Genomic DNA, 24,000 nt, shown 5'->3' on the forward strand with positions numbered 1-24,000 from the left:
AGAGTCTTAGAAGAAAGACTCTTCTTTTGATACACTTCCACCAGGAAGTTGGCCAAGTCCTGTGTTGAGGGATAAAGCGGCTTTATCCCCTTGGACAAGGCGAAGGTGGCCCAAGCTCTCCAGCGTAAGTCGTAGAGCTGATTAGTTGATCGCCTCTTAGCGTTCAAGGAAAACTCTACTGAACTCTTGTGCAATCCTAGTGCAAGCAGTTTGGAGCGCACAAGAGCCATGCGGTCAAGCACAGACTCTCTGGACGTGGATGAGGGAGGCATGATCGAGGCTGGAGCAGACCTCCCCCGTCCAGATCCAGAGGTAGAGGGTCTAAGTGGGTGAGACCGCGAAGATCTGGAAACCACAGAGCTGTTGGCCAGTAAGGCGCGACCAAAATCAGTCTTGGTCGTTCCTGCAGATATTTTGCCAGCACCCTCGGAATCAGAGATGTCGGGGGATAGGCGTAAGCATCGAGGAGCCTCCACAAGAGAGTGAATGCGTCCAAGTGGAACGCATTCATGTCTCGAAAGGGGCTGACGTACCTGGGAAGCCGAGCGCTGAATCGAGTTGCGAACCGATCGATCAGAGGACGGTCCCACCTTGCCCACAGACGCTGTAGAACGTTGTGGGCGATGGTCCATTCTGTGGAGAGAACCTGATCGCCCCGACTGAGAATGTCGACCAGGGCGTTCAGTTTCCCCGGAACGAACTGGACTGACATCCGGACCTGATTGGTCTGGCACCAGAGCAGAATCTCCTCCGCCAACAGGTAGAGGGACCGAGAATTGGTGCCCCCCTGGTGGCGAAGGTAAGCTAAGCATGTGGTGTTGTTGTCCCCGTTGAAAATCAGAGGGGCCAAGGACAGGCCGAATGGGAGGGCCCGAAACTCGAACACTGTGCCCTCCCAAACGAACCGGAGCAGATGTCGGTACCCCGGGGCCACCAGGATGTGGAAGTAAGCATCCTGGAGGTCCCAGACATGGCCCAATCGTTTGGCCGGATGGCCAACCGGACCGACGAAGGGGTTTCCATCTTGAACTTGCACCTGTGAAGGTACAAGTTCAAGGTGGAGAGGTCCAACACCGGCCTGAACCGGCCGTCCTTTTTGGGGACGGTGAACAGGCGGGAGCAGAACCCCGGAGAAGGCTGAGAAAGGGGGTAGACCGCCTTCTTCTCGACCAACGAGTTCACCTCGTCCTGAAGAGCCTGCCATCTGGCAGGGTCTCGAGGAGGGGGGAACGTCCAGGGTAGAGCGGACAATGGAGGTTGTGACGACAGCGGTAGAGAAAACCCCGACCACACCACCCTCAAGAAAAACTGGTTGCAGACCAGTCTGCCCCACATGCCGCGGGCCCGAAAAAGGGAACCGACGGACGAAAGAGGGGCAACTTGAGGGGGCGTCAACGTAGGGCCGGGACTCACTGAAAATTCTGCTGGCGGGCAGGCGCAGGCTTGCGACCACCCCCCCTGGTGGTGCTGCTTCCCCTTACCTGTCTGAGCACCCTTCGTCTTGCTTGGGAACGCAACAGGCGCCTAAGAGGAGGAAGAAGGAGGCAGTGAAACTGGCTTCTTCTTCTTCTGAGGCTGGGAGCTGGAGGTGACTGTAGCACTTCTCTTACTCCCCGCCGCCGTCGCCGAAGCAGCGAGGCCAACCATCAGAGAATCAGTGTTCCTCTGGCGTGTGGACTCCACCACAGAACGAACAGTGTCCGGATGAAAGAGGGAAGAAGGCTGAGAAAACGTGTTCCTCAGACTCTTCCTCATATCCGGAGGCACTATAGAAGTAGGCAGAAAATGATCACGGAACAGGGCCAATAAAGTGGACCCGTGTTCCAATGGCCAATTCTGCCGCAGACGACACGCACGATCGCACGGCATGCAAAGCCCGATCCACTCGAACCGTGTCAAGGACCCGAGTGGAATCGGACTCTGCCCGATCGGGAGGGTCCAACAGTGTGGACAGCGTGCTCATCCATGTCAAGGCCTGTGATTGGGCCTCGACTGTGGAAGAAACGGTGGCCTCAAGATTGTGGAACGAAGCAGAGCTCAGTTCCACCTTCTTGACCGAAGGCACCTCCCCAACGAACACATCACCGTCAGCCCCACCCTAAACACTCGAAGTCTGGAAAGGGAGAGTTCGAGAGTCAAAGGGAAAAGGGAGGGACGAAACAGATTGGACACGAGGAAACAGTGGAGGTGCGCCTCCCGAAGGAAAGCATGGCACTGAACCCGAGTCCTCCCGAGGAACATAGGTCGCGTTTGCACGTGAATCTGTACTCCTCAGGCGATGTGCTGCCGCTTCCACCGTGGCACTAAGACTAGGGTGGAACGCGAATTGCCGGCGGACGGATCGTTCATAAAACGAGCCGCCGGCAGACGCGGCGTGAGCCTCCCGCGCCCGGGCCGAAGCGGACTCAAAGGACGAGAGGGCGTCTCAGGGAAGGACGTCCTGAAACTGTTCAAACGTCCTTCTAGCTGTGCGAGGACGAGCCTCCTGCCTCTCGTCCTCAGACCCCGGGTCCAGGTCCTGTGTGTCAACACTAGACGACAGACGCTTAAGAGAGGCATCCGTGACGTCAAGACGCCGCGTGATGTCTGTCATGTACTGTTGGAAAGTACGAAGCATAGCTTCGGAAGTTCCATCAGAAACCGGCAAGGGTAGAGGATCAGTGTTAACCTCAGGGCGACCCTGATCCTCCTCCCTATCGTCCTCCGACTCACTCTCCTCTTCACTTCCCGACAACTCCTCAAAAGCAGGAGTGTAGGGAGCTTGAGGGGGAAGAGCCGAAAGCGATGAAGCAGGCTGTGAAGAAACGCCCACAGAAGCAAGAGGCCGCGAAGACCCCTGCCCCAAAAACGAAACGTCTCCAGCAGCCGAAGGGGGAGAAAAACAACAACCCTGCGACTGTTGGGTCAGCCCAGCCAACGAACCCCCGCCATTTATAGACTGAACAGGAACCCATCGGGTCTGATCAGAAAAGAAATGGTCCGGTCCGGTCCGGTCCGGTCGGGGGTGCCGATCCGGTCCGGTAGGGTGGTCCGGTGTTCCGGTCCGGTGCCGGACCATCCGGAGGTCCCGTTCGGCACCGAACCATCGTACCCACAGAAGTGTTCGGGTGGTTAGGTCCGGACGTGGACATACCGTACCATCCGGACCCGTGGTCCGGTATGGTCCGGTTCGGTGCCAGACCATCCAGACCAACAGAGGTGGTCGGGTGGTCCGGCACCGGGCCATCCGGACCCGTAGGTCCGGACCCGTAGGTCCGGTACCATCCGGAGGTCCTGTTCGGCACCGAACCATCCGTACGCACAGAAGTGTTCGGGTGGCTCGGTCCGGGCGTGGACGTACCGTACCATCCGGACCCGTAGGTCCGGTTCGGTGCCAGACCATCCGGACCAACAGAGGTGGTCGGGTGGTCCGGACCGGTCCGGTAGGGTGGTCCGGTGTTCCGGTCCGGTGTTCCGGTCCGGTCCCGTACCATCCAGAGGTCCCGTTCGGCACCGAACCATCCGTACCCACAGAAGTGTTCGGGTGGTTCGGTCCGGACGTGGACACACCGTACCATCCGGACCCGTAAGTCCGGTGGTCCGGTGCCAGACCATCCGGACCAACAGAGTTGGTCGGGTGGTCCGGTCCGGACCGGACCACCGGTCCAGTACCGGACCATCCGGACCCGTAGGTCCGGTCCGGTCCCGTACCATCCGGAGGTCCCGTTCGGCACCGAACCACCCGTACCCACAGAAGTGTTCGGGTGGCTCGGTCCGGACGTGGACATACCGTACCATCCGGACCCGTAGGTCCGGTTCGGTGCCAGACCATCCGGACCAACAGAGGTGGTCGGGTGGTCCGGACCGATCCGATAGGGTGGTCCGGTGTTCCGGTCCTGTGGTCCGGTCCCGTACCATCCGGAGGTCCCGTACGGCACCGAACCATCCGTACCCACAGAAGTGTTCGGGTGGTTCGGTCCGGACGTGGACCTACCGTACCATCCGGACCCGTAGGTCCGGTATGGTCCGGTTCGGTGACAGACCATCCGGACCAACAGAGGTGGTCGGGTGGTCCGGTTCGGACCGGACCACTGGTCCGGTACCGGACCATCCGAACCCGTAGGTTCGGTCCGGTCCCGTAGCATCCGGAGGTCCCGTTCGGTACCGAACCATCGGTACCCACAAAAGTGTTCGGGTGGCTCGGTCGGACGTGGACATACCGTACCATCCGGACCCGTAGGTCCGGCATGGTCCGGTTCGGTGCCAGACCACCCGGACCAACAGAGGTGGTCGAGTGGTCCGGCCCCGACCGGACCACTGGTCCGGTACCGTACCATCCGGACCCGTAGGTCCGGTGGTCCGGTGTGTTCCGGTTCGGTGCCAGACCACCCAGACCAACAGAGGTGGTCGGGTGGTCCGGTCCCGACCGAACCACTGGTCCCGTACCGTACCATCCGGACCCGTAGGTCCGGGGGTCCGGCAAGGGCCAGAGGTACTGTCCCGCACCGGACCCTAAGGTCCGGTACGGTCCCGTACCATGGGTCCCGTCCGGACCAAACCCGGAGGTCAAGTCCAGTCGGGACCCGTGGGTCCGGTTCGATCCCGACCCGTAAGCCTGGAACGTTCCGGACCCTTGGTCCGGACCATCCGTCACCTGAACACCAGACGCTAAGGAATGGCGTGGGGTCAAGACGGTCCGGTCGGAGGTGTCGGTCTGAGCAACAGAAACAATGTTCCCGTCGCCCTGACCATTCGACAGAAGTACCACGTTCTGTCGAACACCTCCACGTCCAGTAACTAGTCGGCCGGAGCGTCTTATCAAGAGGGACAGCCACCAGTCACACGGACGTCAGAGGGAACCGTAGTAGCAGTGGTCGTAGGCACGAAGCCTGAAACCCCTGCCCCCACAGGACCGCCCTGAACGGGGTCAATTCGCATCCCAACCCCAGCGGGGAGGGAATTCAGAGACCCCGTCATCTCCTCCGATCTCCCCCCCCAGAAGGCCGAAACTACTGTCGAAACAGCAGCAGACGACCCAGCGAGGGAGTTCAGAGGAGGACCCGTGTCCCTCCTGGCTTCCACAGCGGTGGAAACCGAGGAGGGCACAGGAGAGGCACCGGAAAAGGAAGATTTTAATGCCAACTGCACCCGGTGTTCCCAGGCGGTCACCCATCCAAGTACTAACCGGGCCCGACGTTGCTTAACTTCGGTGGTCGGACGAGAACCGGTGTTTACAACGTGGTATGGCCGTTGGCTGTCAAAACCTGAGTCTCTCCAGTAGCCCCTAGATCGGATTCACCAACCCCCAAAGAGGGTTGGGAATCGACCTGCCCCCGGATTCGAGCCAGGGAGGAGAAGGAAACCTTCCCCCCAGGCTTGAAACCGGGAGGAGCTGAAGCCTGAGACTGAGGGCCGGACAACGGCGTCGAAGGGGGGGAAGCTTGTTCCACTGAAGGAGAAGGAGAAAGAAGCTTTTTCTTTCCCCTCGACCTTCCCCGAACCTTCGACGGCGCAGCCCCGCCCGAAGTCCCAGGCTCAAGCCCAGCCTGTTTGAGCAAGCTCGCATTGAGCTTGCTCAAACAGGCTTTCTCCGCCCTCCCTCGCCGCAAACGCAAAGCGTTTGGGGAGGGAGAGTCGGAGCGCCGAAAGATCCCCTTCTCCGTGCGTAAAACATTTTTTTTTTTTTTTTTTTTTTTTTTTTTTTTTTTTTTTTTTTGACGCTGGGCGCCCGTAGAAGGGTTGCCCCCGGCAGACTCTGGTTCCGTAGAACCAGAGCCCAAAACAGGACGAGACATCCTACCTCGCCCTGTACGTACCCTTAAAGACCGAGAATTAACAAAATTCAAAGAAAATTTAGGTCAATACTCAAGTGAATGCGGCGAAACGAGAAGCAGACGACCGGTCACCACGAAGTAGGACGGGAGGCACGCCGAGTCCGCCACACAAAAACGGAGGCACAAGTTGAAGGAAACACAACGTAGCCTCAAGCCAGAAGTGGAATAACACACAATAATCCAACAGGTGATAGTCCACACAGAAAAGAAGCCTCTTAGTCCAAAATAATCCGGGAGCGTAGCAGAAACACAGCCGGTCTGACACGCGCGAAAAAAGAAAGAGGACGCGCCACCTACATCCTGTAAGGGGGAAGCACTCGGACAGTGCTTGGGATCCACGGTGGCGCATGGTTATGGGAGATAATTGTACCCACTCAGCGTTTTGTCCAATTTTTTCGGCCTATAATAGATAATGTGCAAGAATAGTACTGTCGAGGTAAGTGTTATATGTATGTAAAGTTATTTATGAAGAGCATAATGTTTGTTGAGCTTAATTTATGATGAGCATTGTTTGAAAAGCTATTTATGATGAGCATTGTTTGAAAAGCTATTTTCGATAAGCATATTTTGCTCCATCCTTTCCTCATTGCCAGATACCTGTGATGAATTAGACCACCTTAAAGTGTCCTCACACTGCCAATAACATGTCAGCACAGGTATGTTTGGTTCATATACCTAGACAAAGGACAAGAGAGAGGGATCTTCTCACAGCAGAGACCTGAAGCAGTGTAAGTGTGCGAGGACTGACCTTCATAGTCGATCTTGTTGTTGCCGTCCACGTCAGCCTGCTTCATCATGTCGGTCAGCTCCTTGTCGGTCAGCGGCTCGCCCAGGTTCTTCATGGCGTGCTTCAGCTCCTGCACGTCGATGAAGCCATCCCCGTTGGTGTCGAAGACTCGGAACGCCATGCGGATTGCCTTCTCCTGCTCCGCCGGCTCCTCCGCCTTGCGCATCTCTTCCTGCATGAAGGCCTTGAACTCCTTGTACTCGATCTTGCCGTTACCTGCACACAGGCACAATACATCTCTACTCTATTGTCCGTTACACGCACACAGTCACAATACATCTCTACTCTGTTGTCAGTTACCTGCACACAGTACGTCACAATACATAGATCTCTACTCTATTATCCGTTACCTGCACACAGTCACAAGACATCTCTACTCAATTGTCCATTACCTGCACACAGTCACAATACATCTCTACTCTGTTGTCCGCTACCTGCACACAGTCACAATACATCTCTACTCTGTTGTCCGTTACCTGCACACAGTCACAATACATCTCTACTCTGTTGTCCGTTACCTGCACACAGTCACAATACATCTCTACTCTATTGTCAATTACCTGCACACAGTCACAATACATCTCTACTCTGTTGTCCGTTACCTGCACACAGTCACAATACATCTCTACTCTGTTGTCAGTTACCTGCACACAGTCACAATACATCTCTACTCTGTTGTCCGTTACCTGCACACAGTCACAAAACATCTCTACTCTGTTGTCCGTTACCTACACACAGTCACAATACATCTCTACTCTGTTGTCCATTACCTGCACACAGTCACAATACATCTCTACTCTATTGTCCGTTACCTGCACACAGTCACAATACATCTCTACTCTGTTCTCCGTTACCTACACACAGTCACAATACATCTCTACTCTGTTGTCCATTACCTGCACACAGTCACAATACATCTCTACTCTATTGTCCGTTACCTGGACACAGTCACAATACATCTCTACTCTATTGTCCATTACCTGCACACAGTCACAATACATCTCTACTCTATTGTCCGTTACCTTGCACACAGTCACAATACGTACATCTCTACTCTATTGTCCATTACCTGCACACAGTCACAATACATCTCTACTCTATTGTCCGTTACCTGCACACAGTCACAATATGTACATCTCTACTCTATTGTCCGTTACCTGCACACAGTCACAATACATCTCTACTCTGTTGTCCGTTACCTGCACAGTCACAATACATCTCTACTCTATAGTCGGCCATTACCTGCACACAGTCACAATACATCTCTACTCTATTGTCCGTTATCTGCACACAGTCACAATACATCTCTACTCTGTTGTCAGTTACCTGCACACAGTCACAATACATCTCTACTCTGTTGTCCGCTACCTGCACACAGTCACAATACATCTCTACTCTGTTGTCCATTACCTGCACACAGTCACAATACATCTCTACTCTGTTGTCCGTTACCTGCACACAGTCACAATACATCTCTACTCTGTTGTCCGCTACCTGCACACAGTCACAATATATCTCTACTCTATTGTCCGTTACCTGCACACAGTCACAATACATCTCTACTCTGTTGTCCATTACCTGCACACAGTCACAATACATCTCTACTCTATTGTCCGTTACCTGCACACAGTCACAAGACATCTCTACTCTGTTGTCCGTTACCTGCACACAGTCACAATACATCTCTACTCTGTTGTCCATTACCTGCACACAGTCACAATACATCTCTACTCTGTTGTCCGTTACCTGCACACAGTCACAATATATCTCTACTCTGTTGTCCGTTACCTGCACACAGTCACAATACATCTCTACTCTGTTGTCCATTACCTGCACACAGTCACAATACATCTCTACTCTGTTGTCCATTACCTGCACACAGTCACAATACATCTCTACTCTATTGTCCGTTACCTGCACACAGTCACAAGACATCTCTACTCTGTTGTCCATTACCTGCACACAGTCACAAGACATCTCTACTCTGTTGTCCATTACCTGCACACAGTCACAATACATCTCTACTCTATTGTCCGTTACCTGCACACAGTCACAAGACATCTCTACTCTATTGTCCATTACCTGCACACAGTCACAAGACATCTCTACTCTGTTGTCCGTTACCGGCACACAGTCACAATATATCTCTACTCTATTGTCCGTTACCTGCACACAGTCACAATACATCTCTACTCTGTTGTCCATTACCTGCACACAGTCACAATACATCTCTACTCTATTGTCCGTTACCTGCACACAGTCACAAGACATCTCTACTCTGTTGTCCGTTACCTGCACACAGTCACAATACATCTCTACTCTGTTGTCCATTACCTGCACACAGTCACAATACATCTCTACTCTGTTGTCCGTTACCTGCACACAGTCACAATATATCTCTACTCTGTTGTCCGTTACCTGCACACAGTCACAATACATCTCTACTCTGTTGTCCATTACCTGCACACAGTCACAATACATCTCTACTCTGTTGTCCGTTACCTGCACACAGTCACAATACATCTCTACTCTGTTGTCCATTACCTGCACACAGTCACAATACATCTCTACTCTGTTGTCTGTTACCTACACACAGTCACAATACATCTCTACTCTGTTGTCCGTTACCTGCACAACCATTGTAGTCCTAAAAGTCTCCCTTCCCGCTGTCTGCCGCACAACCACTACACTCAAGTCTTAAGTCTCAGATATCGCGGAAATTAACAAAAGTGAGAAAAAAATTCCTACAGCTTTGATTTTGCACAATTTATCTCTTGGAGACAGCGAGAAGGTGTGTTCAATAGTCAAAACTCAAGTGTTTTCAGGCAAGACCTCTTTCATCTCAGCACCGTGTCTGGGGGTACAATCGTCATTTTCCTTTTTTCATCAACATCATGTTGAGGATGATTCAGTTAAACATCACCGAGCCATTCATGCGAGCAACGTGATTTGCCCCTGCTTTCTCTACCCCGCTCTCCCTTGCTCCCAGCCCCCAACCCCCACACCGCCCTGTTTCTCTCTTCACCACTTAGGATTCTCCAAGCAGCTGAGGCAATCACCTTCAATGTTATTAGGCGGGAATAATTAAGGCTCAGGTGTTGCACGTGGAAAGGCTGCGGGCATCAGACGCGTGGTTTGACACCCAGCCTTCATTATGAGGATGTCACTCGCTGCGTCCCACAACCCAAAGAGAAATTAGTTTAGCGGCGACAGCCATCCGTGGGGACAACAATTAGAACTTAGTGGACTATTGGCAGCAAGATAATTGGCTGTGTAATTTAATACACAGAATAATAACCAGATTATCAGCCTTGTAATTTAATACACAGAGTAATAATTGATTAAAGAACGTCTGTAATTAAATACAAGAACAAATGTGTCTACATTCACAGCATAAATAATGCAAAAACAACTGTTTTGGATTAGTGGAAATTACTCAGAAACATACACTCTTCAAAACAAATTAAGGTTCGGTTGAAAAAACGGATCTAATTATAAAAAATTGCCAAAAAATTAAACATCGACATAATAATTAAAAGATTAATGTGTTTGAATTAACAAATGAACAATGAGTCTTGACCTAGAAATTTGTTTGGCAGGCAGTTATTTCCCTTTGTGGGACTTCTCAAAAGCTTCTGCATTTTGGAAGAAAAAGGGTGTGTTTTATAGCCCCATGAAATTTGCGGAACGCATGCCAGGGCAAAAGGTTGTGATGCACGTGCTACAACAGGGTCCTGGCTATGAACATCGCTCACCAGCTTGTGTTTAAAGGTTGACACGCTGACACAATTATGCACAGTAGCAACGTGCCCCCACGAAGAAAACTGAGCGATTTGGATAGAGGAAGGGCAATAGGATGGCTACAAGACGGTGTTGCTGCCAGGCAAGTGGCCCAGAGGCTTTGCAGTGGCTCCCTCTGTCATCATCAGACTAAAACAGAGATTCCACGCAACTGGAAGAGTGCAGGAGCAACAACGTTCTGGTCGGCCCAGAGTCACCACACAAAGAGAGGATCGCTTCATTCAGAGGCAGGCCATGCAACAAAGAATGGTTACGGCAAACAACATTAGGCAACGCCTACAAGCTACCACCAACACTGTTGTTAGTGGTCAGACGATCCGAAACCGCTTACACAACTTTGGCTTGCGTGCAAGGCGTCCATTCCGAGGAACAACCCTGACTGCTAATCACCTGGTGGGCAGTGGGCTCAGGTGTTGTTTACAGATGAGTCCAGCTTTTGCTTGGAACCTGCTGATGGTCGCATCCGAGTGTAGAGGCGTCACGAAGAGCGCTTCGCAGAAGGCGCTGTTCTGGAATGACAGCTTTTGGCAGAGGCTCTCTGATGATCAGCACACGTCTAAGGACACCTCTGTACCATGTAGTGGGCAACTTGACCGGTGTCCGCTACCAGAATGTGATCCTGCAACCCCTGGTCGTTCCAGCCCTCCAAGCGATCGGCCCTCCCCGTGCGATTCTTCAGGATGACAACGCACCTCCCCATCGCTCTGCAGCTGTAAACACCTTCATCCAGCAGGCCAGGGTCAACAGGATGATGTGGCCAGCCAACAGCCCGGACCTGAACCCCATAGAGCACATGTGGGACGAGCTTTGTCGTCGGGTACAGCATGTTCAGCGGCCCTCCTCCTGCCAATCTGGGTCAACTGCTGCAATGGCTCCAGCAGGAGTGGAATGGAGTTCCCAGAACATTCATATGCAACCTGATCCACTCCATGCGCCAACGATGTGTTGAATGCCTGGCACACAACGGCCGGAGGGCACACGCTTTATTGACAATTCACATTGTTGTGAATTCCATTTTCGAGGGTTGTCACGTTTGACACACTCTAGCTAAATTGTCGCTGCCGCGTTCGATCTTTGCTTTGTTTGTCATTACTCCTTGGTTGTTCAATTATATAATTTTTAAAAAATGAAAGAATTCGGTCTTGTCTGTTTTGTGTGGCGTGCTTGTAAAAAAGTGATCCTTAACTTTTTTTGAAGAGTGTACACACACAGACACACACACATACACTAACTCACACACACACACACACACACACACACACACACACACACACACACACACACACACACACGACCTTCGTTTGACAAAAATAGTTTAGACAGGCAAAATAATAACATCAGCCTCTCTGAAGATGACTCCCAAGCCAAATGAATTAGCTGCAACATATGAGCGAGCTATTTTTGTGCAGTGAAGTGTGCGGGGAGAAACAGTGTGGGAGTGGTGTGTCAGATGCTGTGTGTCCACTGTCCCCCTGGGGGGACCTGACCCCCTAGGGACAGTCTCCCTGTGTTCCAGAGGGCTCACCAGCCTCACCTGTCTCCCTCCCTATGTCAGGCTCAAACTCCACCTCTAGCAAGTAAAAAAGAAACCCTGGGGGGAGATAGGGATGGTGTGTGTGTGAGTGTTGTCGGGGAGAGTGGGGTGGTTCTGGCTTTGGTAGGACGGAACAGGAAACAGAATAGGTTTGACGAAAGCACACACACACGTTGGAAGAGAGAGAGAGAGAGAGAGAGAGAGAGAGAGAGAGAGAGAGAGAGAGAGAGAGAGAGAGAGAGAGAGAGAGAGAGAGAGAGAGAGAAAAAGACGCATAACACGCACCGTTCTTTACGAGCTCCTTCTATCTCAAATTTCTCTCGCATAATGTCCGTCTTAGATTCATGCACAAACACACACGCACACACACACATACTCATACACACACACACAGACACACACACAAGCACAAAAACACACACACACACAAGCACCAACACAGACACACACAAACGAAGTACCAACACACACACACACACACACACACACACACACACACACACACACACACACCCATACACACACCCACCGTTCTTGTTGAGCTTCTTCATGATGGACTGCACGTCCTGCTCCGTGACGTTCATGCCCACACACACACATACACACACACACCCACTCACCCACCCCACACACACATACACCCATCCCCCACTCACACACATACACCCCCCCCACACACACACACACCCCACACACACACACCCACACACACACATACCGTTCTTGTCGAGCTCCTTCATGATGGACTGCACATCTTGCTCCGTGACGTTCACGCCCAGACACACACACACACACACACACACACACACATACTCATACACACACACACAGACACACACAGACATACATACACACACACACACACACACACACACACACACACACACCGTTCTTGTCGAGCTCCTTCATAATGGACTGCACGTCCTGCTCCGTGACGTTCATGCCCAGACAACGCAGCACCTTGCCCAGCTCGCTGGCCGAGATCGTGTTGTCGTGGTTCTTGTCGAACGTCCGGAACAGCTCCCGGATCTCTGCACACACAGCACAGTCTGGTTATAGCTCTAACATCACCCTCACTCTTCACACAACAGAGTCTGGTTATAGCTGTGAAATCAACCTCACTGTTCACACAACACTGTCTGGTTATAGCTCTGACATCACCCTCACTGTTCACACAACACTGTCGGGTTATAGCTCTGACATCACCCTCACTCTTCACACAACACGGTCTGGTTATAGCTCTGACATCACCCTCACTCTTCACACAACACGGTCTGGTTATAGCTGTGAAATCAACCTCACTGTTCACACAACACTGTCTGGTTATAGCTCTGACATCACCCTCACTCTTCACACAACACGGTCTGGTTATAGCTCTGACATCACCCTCACTCTTCACACAACACTGTCTGGTTATAGCTCTGACATCAACCTCACTGTTCACACAACACGGTCTGGTTATAGCTCTGACATCACCCTCACTCTTCACACAACCCGGTCTGGTTATAGCTCTGACATCAACCTCACTGTTCACACAACATGGTCTGGTTATAGCTCTGACATCACCCTCACTCTTCACACAACACGGTCTGGTTATAGCTCTGACATCAACCTTACTGTTCACACAACAATGTCTGGTTATAGCTCTGACATCACCCTCACTGTTCACACAACACGGTCTGGTTATAGTTTGTTGCGATTTTAGGTGTAATCAGTCACAGTATGCCTGTGAAAAGGTGATGACACGCGGGTGGGACATTGATACCGTCTGTGAGTCATCACATAAAGGTGACCCATGACCGTCCCAGCCTGGATTCGAACCTAGGATCCGAGGATCACAAGTCGTGTGCTCTCCTTTCTGACCACACTCTGGTCATCATTACCCTCACTGTTCTCTCCTTTCTGACCACACTCTGGTCATCATTACCCTCACTGTGCTCTCCTTTCTGACCACACTCTGGTCATCATTACCCTCACTGTGCTCTCCTTTCTGACCACACTCTGGTCATCATTACCCTCACTGTGCTCTCCTTTCTGACCACACTCTGGTCATCATTACCCTCACTGTGCTCTCCTTTCTGACCACACTCTGGTCATCATTACCCTCACTGTGCTCTCCTTTCTGACCACACTCTGGTCATCATTACCCTCACTGTGCTCTCCTTTCTGACCACACTCTGGTCATCATTACCCTCACTGTTCTCTCCTTTCTGACCACACTCTGGTCATCATTACCCTCACTGTTCTCTCCTTTCTGACCACACTCTCAGGGATGTCGTTAGGCGTCGGACATCGGACATATAACGATGAAAATCCCCAAATGTCCGATTCACATTGCCGCATGTCGGTCAGATGTCCTATCGTTTTAGCCTGAGCGTGGTCATTGTCCGATATGTACTCCATTCCTTCGGACAGCGCGATATTCGTTAATTTTCATTTCAAGATACAAATCTTCTAAAAGACCGAACGCTCTCGTGTTCAGCTGACACTGAAGTTGTCAGTGCCGCGTGCGGATCTTTTCTTTTGTCGGGTATGCGCCGTTTGGGTATAACCGTCTCGGTGCAGCGCACTGATCTAAAAATAGTGGATTCTTTTTAGATCAGTGCATGCTACAGGAGTACGGGAGACAACTCCAACTGACTAAATTTGTAGTCTGCTTTTGTTTTCGATACGAGACGAAGCACTGAATTATGCCGCTGAAAAAAAACTAAAGCCTGCAAAAGATCAGCATTAGATCAAACCGATCATTTTGTTTGTCAACTTTTATCCAAATCATGCAGTATTTAATCAAAGTACGAACTCTGAAGTTGTTCATGTTGGTTTCTTTTTTGTGGTTTCTTTGAAACTAAACAAATACAACATTATACGCACACTGTGTTGATGTATTTACTATATTATGTGTGTGTTCTACAGCACGCGCGCGCGCATGGGTGTGTGTGTGTGTGCGTGTGTGTGTGGGCGCATGACTTTGGAACAATTCCATGGAATGTGTTATAAGCTGTTTGGCGCAAATTCATAATGTCCTATTACACTTTCTGAAAGCGGTCAAATGTCCTATTGATGCTGAAGAACTCAGGACATTTGTCCTATAGGTATGAATTTGTAGCAACATCCCTGCACTCTGGTCATCATTACCCTCACTGTTCTCGACATTTGGCACCATGCACCTCGTCTCCTTTCCCCCTCTAATTACATCGTTACCATTATAAACTAACTCCCTCACAGAGAAACTCGATCTTCGGAAAAAAGTACTATTCTGTTGCCTCCAGAACTATAGGCTAGGAATTGAAACACTTAAATTCCCTTGCTTATCAAAAGCCTGGAGCTTAGCTTGAGAGAGAGAGAGAGAGAGAGAGAGAGAGAGAGAGAGAGAGAGAGAGAGAGAGAGAGAGAGAGAGAGAGAGAGAGAGAGAGAGAGAGAGAGAGGGAGATCAAATCAAATCAAATCAAATCAAATCAAATTTTATTTTACGAGGGTTGTGGCATAAGCAATATAAACGAGCTTCTTTTCAACCAGCCCTCGCCCAGAGAGGGACTATTATATATATATACAAACGTAAAACAATTACAAAAGATAAGCATGACAGTAAAAAAAATATATAAAAAAATGAAAATAAAAAAAAGGCAGAAAAACTATTCACATGACTACATGTATATATACAAGTACACGTTGTAGGCTATACATACATTCTTGCGTTATGAAACACTGATGCTTTATGGACAGATATGATCAATATGAAAATAATCAGAACGAAGTCTTCCATCATTGTGACTTTTCGTAATTTGACATTAAATGTAATGAGAGGTGTTTTTTGAAAGTATTGAGACTTGTTGGGACTCGAACTGATTCCGGGAGAGAATTCCAGAAAACTCTGCCAGAATAAGCTAAACTTGATTTAAAGAGATCTATCCGCGGAATGGGGACGTTGAATTTTCGGCTTGGTTTGGCTTTACATTTTGTAATGAAAGCACTCGGTGCATGGCCGGAAAGGATTTTGTGAAGGAGCACGCCTTTATTTGATTTAAATCTTTCTTTTAAGGGCAAAATCTTAAGTTTTTTATAATCGTCGAAAACAAGACTGGATTGTTTTAATAGAACTGATTTTAGTGCTCGTCTGTGTAGACTATACAGTGGTTTTAAAATGTTTGCACTGTCCCAGATGTTTGTTTGTTTATTTGTTGCTTAACGTCCAGCCGACTACGCAGAGCCATATCAGGACGAGGAAGGGGGGGATGAAGGGGGCCACTTGTCAAGCGATTCCTGTTTACAAATGCACTAACCCATTACTTGTGTCCCAGCAGGCTTTAGTAAAACTAAATTAATACCTACTGGAAGATTACCAGTTTCCAGTATGTTAAAATAGGCTTAACCTATCTACTGCTGGACTTACATCAGAACACTAACAGATTAAACTATACATGAATCGCGAGACAAGCGGCAAGAGAAGAGATTTTTGGAAAAAATACAGGTGAATGAGCAAGAAGGCAGAAAAAAGAAAAGAATTCATGAAGAAAAAGAGAGCATGACAGGAAAGAGGAACCAAAAATCTACCTAACAGCAAACTAGAAAGCTCCTGCGGTTCCAAAAACAGGAGGGGCCTTTAATTTCATAACCGCAGTGCCCCACTGCGGGACTGTCCCAGATGGTCGAACAATAATCCGTGATGGTTTGTATGTATGCATTATAAAATAATAACCTTGAGTGTGGATCAAGAAAGTGCTTTATTCTGTTCAACAAATATATTTTCCTCGACATGGTTTTACACAACGATCTAACATGATGGGTCCAAGATAAATTATTAACGATATTTACTCCCAAAACTTTGTGATCTCCTACTTCCGCTATTGCATCGTTGCCAATTAATAAAAAAAGAGGATTATTCTTGATGTTATGTCTTTTTTGCCTTGTTGTAATTAACATGTATTTGGTCTTTTGGGGGTGAAGACTCATGTGGTTATATTCCGTCCAATTAATGAGATCATCTACACTGTTCTGCAATGATAAATAAACTTTGTCTAATTTTTTATCAGAAGTGTGTATGGTCGTATCATCAGCAAATAGTTCACAATCATCATTAACACTAAAAGGAAGATCGTAAATATACAGAGAGAAAAGAAGTGGCCCAAGGACAGAACCCTGGGGGACTCCATATAACACCGGTCTTTACTTGACATAGTGGAATTCACGCAGACGGATTGCTCTCGTCCGGCTAAGAAAGATGAGAGGAGGCATAGAGTTTGGGGTGACAATCTATACTCAGCTAATTTTCTTAAAAGTAACTCATGATTAATGACGTCGAATGCTTTTGCAAAATCGACGAATAGGACACCACAGAGTTCATTATTATTAATGTTGCTAAGCAAGTTTTCAAGAAGGTTTATTAATGCTGTGTGGCACGAATGATTTTCTCTGAAGCCTGACTGATTTGAATGAATAAGGTCGTATTTCTTCAAATGTGCGGCCAAGTGTGTATGTGTTTTTCAAGTGGTTTGGATAAAACAGTAAGAATCGAGATTGGTCTGTAATTGGCGGGGTCAAAAAAATTACCTGATTTGAATAGCGGGATTACTTTTGCCTCCTTTAATTTGGCGGGAAAGTCCGATTTGTCCAGGCACAAGTTGTAAACGTATGTCAGAGATTCTGCAATAAAAGGGGCAGACAACTTCAAAATGTTTCCATCAAGATTATCTAGACCATGAGTACCAGTTTGTTTTAAGCAAATCAGATAATGGAAGACTTCGCTCACAGATAACAGGGGGATGTCTAAATTATGTGTAATATATTTTGAAACACAAAACTGTTTCAACTTGTCCAGATTATTCTGTTTTGATCTATCATTTGTGATTATTTTTTCAACAATAGAAGTGAAATGAATGTTAAGATCATCCGCAGGTACATCAATGACAGAAGATTTTACGGTTTCTTTACGTGTCAACTGGTTGATCACTTTCCAGATGGCTTTTAAGTTTTGTTTCGTATTTGATGCAGCGAGCTCACGGTAATATTTTTTGCGAGCAGCACGTTTCATGGACGTTACTTCGTTTCTCTGCTTTCTGTACTCTTCTTCTCTGCCATTACGTTTAAGAAAATCGCGGTGATTAATCGCACATTGAATGTCGTGTGTAAGCCATTTTGGTTTTGGGTGTTGCTGCACACGAGAGGTTCTGAATGGTGCATGTTTATCATATACTTTTATAAACAACTTGTACCATAATTCAAATGCTTCATCGTGGTCAGTATGATTATAAATTATTGAAAAATCTGTACAACTTAAATCAGAAAGAAATGATTCTTTATCAAGTTTTGAAAATAGCCTATAAGTTATGAATTTTTGCTTTCGTTTGGGGATTCTAACCCCTTTTTTCGACCATGTGAGGCATATTGGAAAGTTATCACTACAAGTTACAACCAATACTTGGAACTGAGGTTTCAATAATGTTAGCCTGGGTTGACACACATATATGGTCTATAAGCGTAGATGAGGTAGCTGTAACTCTTGTTGGAATCGTTACTAATTGTTGTAAATTATGAAAGGATAACTTTTCCATCCAGCACTTGTTGGGTTTCAGAAGATCAAGATTAAAATCGCCCAAAAGTATAATTTCTCTGGATTCAAGGCTGACAGCGTCCATCCTGTTATCAAAATTATCAAACCAGTTAACATGTTCAGCTGGATTCCTGTAGCAGATACCGGTCAAGACTGGCGCTGATTTACGCAATTTTAATTCCAGCCATATTGTTTCAACCGAATGCTGCTCTAAGTGATGAAGTCTATGAAACGTTAAGGACTCGCAAACCAGTTTCTTTTGTTGATGATGGATCTCGACGTACGACATTATATCCTTCAATCTTAACTTCCACATCTGTGATATTGCTGTTAAGTCTCGACTCAGAGAGTCCAAAAATGTGAAAGTATTTGCCTGAGTTGAGAAGAATAGCTGCTACCTCATCAAGCTTATTTATGGCATGATTAATATTCAAATGTCCAACTTTTAGACCGTCTTTAACAGGCCAGGAATTCGTAGATACAGTCATGGACTTATTAAACAGTACACAATGAAAACAATCTCTGTAAGAGAAAATGAGTGAGTAGAAATCTTGTAGAATAAAAAAAAATAACCAATTCAAATTAATCTAGAAAACAAAGTTTAAAAAAGAAGAACAAAGATGTATGCACTGTAAAGGCAGGAATCTGCAAGAAATGCACAAGCAATTCGATAAACTCGATCGTATTTCAACCGTCACAGAAAAGTAAATTTTCCAATGCTCCAAGGCGCTGGTGGTAATGCTGAAGAGTTAGAGGCAATCACAGTACAGACGGATTGACCGACACAACAGTTAACTCGCACGTATTGAGTACAAGTCATGCGCACGGGCAGAACAGTTGAACCTGCCAGGCCAATTATATGCTTGTCACAGGTTACGTTATGATCGCTAAACAAAGGGTACTCAGTTAAGTTATTGTCCACAAAGGCACAATAATTTGTCGCGAAAATACGGATAATTGAGCGAAACACACTGATAGTTAGGTACCGAATATGCGTACCATTCACACAACTGATGAAGATGATCACTGTCGCTTGGTGGACTATCCTGGCGGTAGTCCGATGAACTCACCAAGACGATGTTCCAGCAACAGACTCTTTGTTCAGAGCCGCTCTCTCTCTCTCTCTCTCTCTCTCTCTCTCTCTCTCTCTCTCTCTCTCTCTCTCTCTCTCTCTCTCTTTCACACACACACACACACACACACTCACACACACACACACACACACACTCACACACACACACACAAAAAGAAAAAAATACAAAGCAATATTAAAGAAAAAGAAAAGGATTTTTAAAGATAATTTAGTAAAGAAATTGAATGACGAATTTAATAACGATCCAAGTGCTATGTGGAAAACTCTAAAAGATTTAAAGACGATGGGTGAAGTCAATACAACTAAAAAATGTGCAATCAATCCAATGAAATGGATTGATCATTTAGAGAAATTGATAGGAACAGAAACTAAAGTTTCTGATGAAAGAAAATACATAGTAAATGAGGAATTAAAGAAGATGCATACACATTGTTATACACCTATTTTAGATGACCCCATAACAGAGAAAGAATTAAAAAAAGAATGTAAAACGTTGAAAAATAAGAAGTCATCCGGAAAAGATAGAATAACCAATGAAATTATAAAAGCAAGTTTAGATCATATGACTAAAATATTAGTTAATCTATTCAACATTATTCTTACAAGTGGTAACTATCCTACAGAATGGAAGACTGGAATAAGTGTACCATTGCATAAAAAAGGAGATCCAATGAATCCGAGTAACTATAGAGGAATCACTCTTAGTAGTAATTTGGGAAAATTGTTTTGTAAAATCATAAATTCAAGAATCAACAACTTTTTAGAAAAAAAGAATATTTTGATAAAAGAACAAGCTGGGTTTCGAAAAGGATACCGAACGATGGATCAAATATTCATTCTGAAGAAAATTGTAGACGATATTATCAATACTAAAAATGGTAGATTATATGGATGTTTCGTAGATTTTCAAAAAGCTTTTGATAACGTTTGGCATGATGCACTTTTACTTAAGATATACAAAACTGGCATAAGAGGTAAATGCTACAATATAATCAAAAACATGTATATTAATACAAAGATATGCACACAAATGCAAGGTGGATATTCACCAGATGTATTGGTTAAAAAAGGAGTACATCAAGGAAATACATTAAGCCCAACTCTTTTTAATATTTTCATTAATGATATAACAGATGGAATGCCTGACGTTGATTCGCCATACATTAACCAGAATACAAAAATATCGTGTCTACTGTATGCAGATGATCTAGTACTTCTTTCAAAATCAAAAATAGGATTACAAAATAAGTTAGATTATCTAAATAACTATTGCCTACAGTGGGGTTTGAAAATTAACATAGAAAAAACAAAAATTATAGTATTTTGTCATATAAATCCAAAAATGCACACAATATTTAAATGTGGAACTGATGTAATCAAAGTAACAGATCAATATAAATATTTAGGGGTCATATTCAACAAGAATGGAAATTTTGATACAGCTCAAGATCATTTAAGTAAACAAGGTAATAAAGCAGCACATTCCCTCCGCAGAATTTTCAGCAATCAAAACGTGCAAATAGACACAATGATACATTTATTTGATTCACTTGTAAATCCGATATTATCATATGGCGCTGAAATCTGGTATCCGTTTACGTTTAATAATAAAATAAAACAAACAAATACTGATCATTTCTTTGGATCATGTTTATCTAGCAAAACTCCTCATGAATTTGTTCATATCAAATTTTGTCGATTCCTTCTTGGAGTTCATAGAAAAGCTATGTGGATACCTGTACTGGGGGAATTAGGAAGGTTCCCTTTAGGATTAAAAATGTTATCACAAACAATAGCATTCTGGGCGCATATTCTAGACTCCAAACAAGATTCGTATATACATCAATTATATGACTCAATGTTGCTCCATCCGACAGAAACGCCATGGCTACAATTTGTTAGACAATCTCTTTGTAACTTAGGTTTTAGTCACGTTTGGCATAACCAATCTACATTAAATGTACACAAATTAAAGTTTGCCATTGACAAAAAACAACAAGAGGAATATATAAGATACTGGACAAAAGAAAAATCAGATACATATTCCAGACTTAAGTTTTATTCTATGATCAGTAAATCTTACGAAATGCAGTCATACTTAATACAAATTAAGAATAATAAACACAGAAAGATGTTAAGCAGATTAAGGACTAGCACACATTGTCTAAAAATTGAAAGTGGAAGACATCAGAATATCCCTAAAGAAAATCGTCTTTGTATTGAATGCAATGTCATAGAAGATGAAATACATTTTCTAGATAAATGCAATAAATATGTTAAATTAAGGGATGAATTTAAAGAAGATGCTTCACATATCGATATGAAATATGCTAACAAAAATCCAAGTAACTTATTTTTAGAAGACGAAGTTCAAGTTCGTCTTGGCAAATTTGTTACGGATTGTTTTAGCATTGTATAATGCATTATTATTATTTGTTGTTTGTTGTGTCAATAACTTTACTGGTTCATGACAATAAACATTATTCTATTCTATTCTATTCTATTCTATTCACACACACACAAACCCACATTGTTAAACACTCCAGTGTCAGTACATTGGTTGAGGCATTGTAGATGCAAGAAATAATTCCACAGTGCAGGATGCCAGGATGGAGACATCATAGGTGGTGGAAGAGGGCGGTGCAGAGGGGCCATTGCGTGCACCCTGTTAGCTTGCAGCGGCGACATCATGGGGTGCGCGTGGCCAGGGAAGGCAGCCACCCGTTGAGGAGGAGGCGGTGACCAGGCATGGTCAGCATGCCCAGCATCGGCGTGGCGGACAGCTGACAATGGAGGTGGCAGAGTGTAGATTGGCGGGGCAGCAGAGAGTGGCTGATGGTACTCGGGCAGCTGCTGCATCACGGGGTCGTCTCGCAGCTCAGCACTGAGCTGAACACTGGGCGCTAACGGCACGGCGCTGGTGACTGAAGTGTGGTGGGCGTGGCTGGGAGGGTGTTGGGGGTGGCTGGTGGGTGGGCGACCGTGACCAGCCTGGGTGTGGTCATGAATCAACAGGGGATATTCCTCCTGAGACACGAGGGGAGGAGGGCGCTCGTGAACATTGCTCCCCATGGAATGATGCATCTGGCGTTTTGGATCGCCGGTCCGTGGTTGTTGATTCCCGTCATTGCCTGGGCCAAACAAATTTTCGGCAATACGGGCTGTTCCTTTGGGGCTGGGATGAAGTACGTCTCTGTATAGCGCTAGGCCATCGTTAGAGAGGCGTATGTTTGCATTGAGGGGTGACCGGCCTGCGAATTTGCGATTCCTAAACGCCCCACTGAACGACCGACGTCACAGCCGCTTCGGCCTTTTCCGGAGGAACATCGCGTGCCACTTCGATCGCGTTGCACTTGCAGTCATTCGGCGATGCCACCTTGATTATCAGTTAATAAAGTTATTATTCAGGCAATATGAAAGAAATTAGTTTTTTCTTTTGTTACACTTACACATAGTTTTATGAAGATCAATTTCAGACTCGGCAAAAGAATGGTTGTATCATGAGCGACTGTCACAAGCGAAAGGTGCGTTTCGGTCAGTAGGTCAGTCACTGTCTAACTGTTCGGTGCGAAGCACGGTTTTGTTTCTGGTAACTATATTGATTTCTTCAAGTTGTACTAATGTTTACGCTTTGCACTGCGGTTTAATATGTGTGCTTGTTATTGGCTAATACGGTGAGCCCACGCCGTTTTGTTTACAGACCGTGCACATGTGAGCTTTGTGTAATCGCGTTTTCATCATAACATACCACCGTGCTAAACCGCTTTGGGGGAAATGGTTTAAAAAACAAATAAAAAAAATAAAAAAAATAAACAGAATGCATCAGGGTTGAAAAGATTGAAGGGTGGAGTTAAGGACACAAAATAGATGACAAAAATAAGGCAAACAAGAAAAAAAATACTGTAACCAGGAAGGGAGTCGAACCCGAGTCAGCTGACCTTCAAGCTGGAGCACAAACCACTAGGCTACGACAGCAACTGACAGACAGGGCTACAAAAGTGAAGGCATTTCAGGGTTACTCCGTGGTATGTGGCGTCAGTTTCTCACGCATGAAGGTTATGTTACCAACTCTACGGCTAAGAAAGGTTGCATTTGAAGTTAAATGTCCACTAAAATATCAAAGGGAACACCATTTCTGAACAACACAACGGTTTGCGCTCGCCTCTCGCAGTCGTTCAGGTGAAACCAAATCGGCTTGCCTGACTCAGCAGATATTTGAACACTTCCACGTCACTCTGAAACACTGAGCTACAGTTTAGTAACGTGATATGTTTTCAATTGTTCGTTCACTTATATTATTGCTTTCAGATTTAACACACCAAGATGAATGAAACAGTGGCACGGTTTTCGTTGCGAAAATATGCAATGGCAGTGCTACGCGATCGATGTACACGCGGAAAAGACCGAAGCGACATGTGACGTCA

At 46.5% G+C, this 24,000-nt stretch overlaps 1 protein-coding gene and 1 non-coding gene across 6 annotated transcripts in view; both read right to left on the reverse strand.

Moving 5' to 3' along the window:
• LOC138979825 (calmodulin-beta-like) overlaps window positions 1-24,000 on the reverse strand; it is a 174,930-nt gene that overhangs the window by 23,645 nt on the left and 127,285 nt on the right. For all 5 annotated transcript variants that reach the window (XM_070352574.1, XM_070352572.1, XM_070352571.1 and 2 more), the window contains 2 exons: window positions 12,823-12,966; window positions 6,562-6,816 (listed from right to left, as the gene is read on the reverse strand). In XM_070352574.1, the coding sequence (XP_070208675.1) occupies window positions 6,562-6,816; window positions 12,823-12,966 (399 nt within the window). The remainder of the gene's footprint in view (window positions 1-6,561; window positions 6,817-12,822; window positions 12,967-24,000) is intronic.
• Window positions 5,116-5,234, reverse strand: LOC138980950 (5S ribosomal RNA). The gene has a single exon (XR_011460516.1). It is a non-coding gene; the product is annotated as a 5S ribosomal RNA (ribosomal RNA).

Source organism: Littorina saxatilis, linkage group LG11 (genome assembly GCF_037325665.1).
Source record: "Littorina saxatilis isolate snail1 linkage group LG11, US_GU_Lsax_2.0, whole genome shotgun sequence".
Lineage (NCBI taxonomy): Eukaryota > Metazoa > Mollusca > Gastropoda > Littorinimorpha > Littorinidae > Littorina > Littorina saxatilis.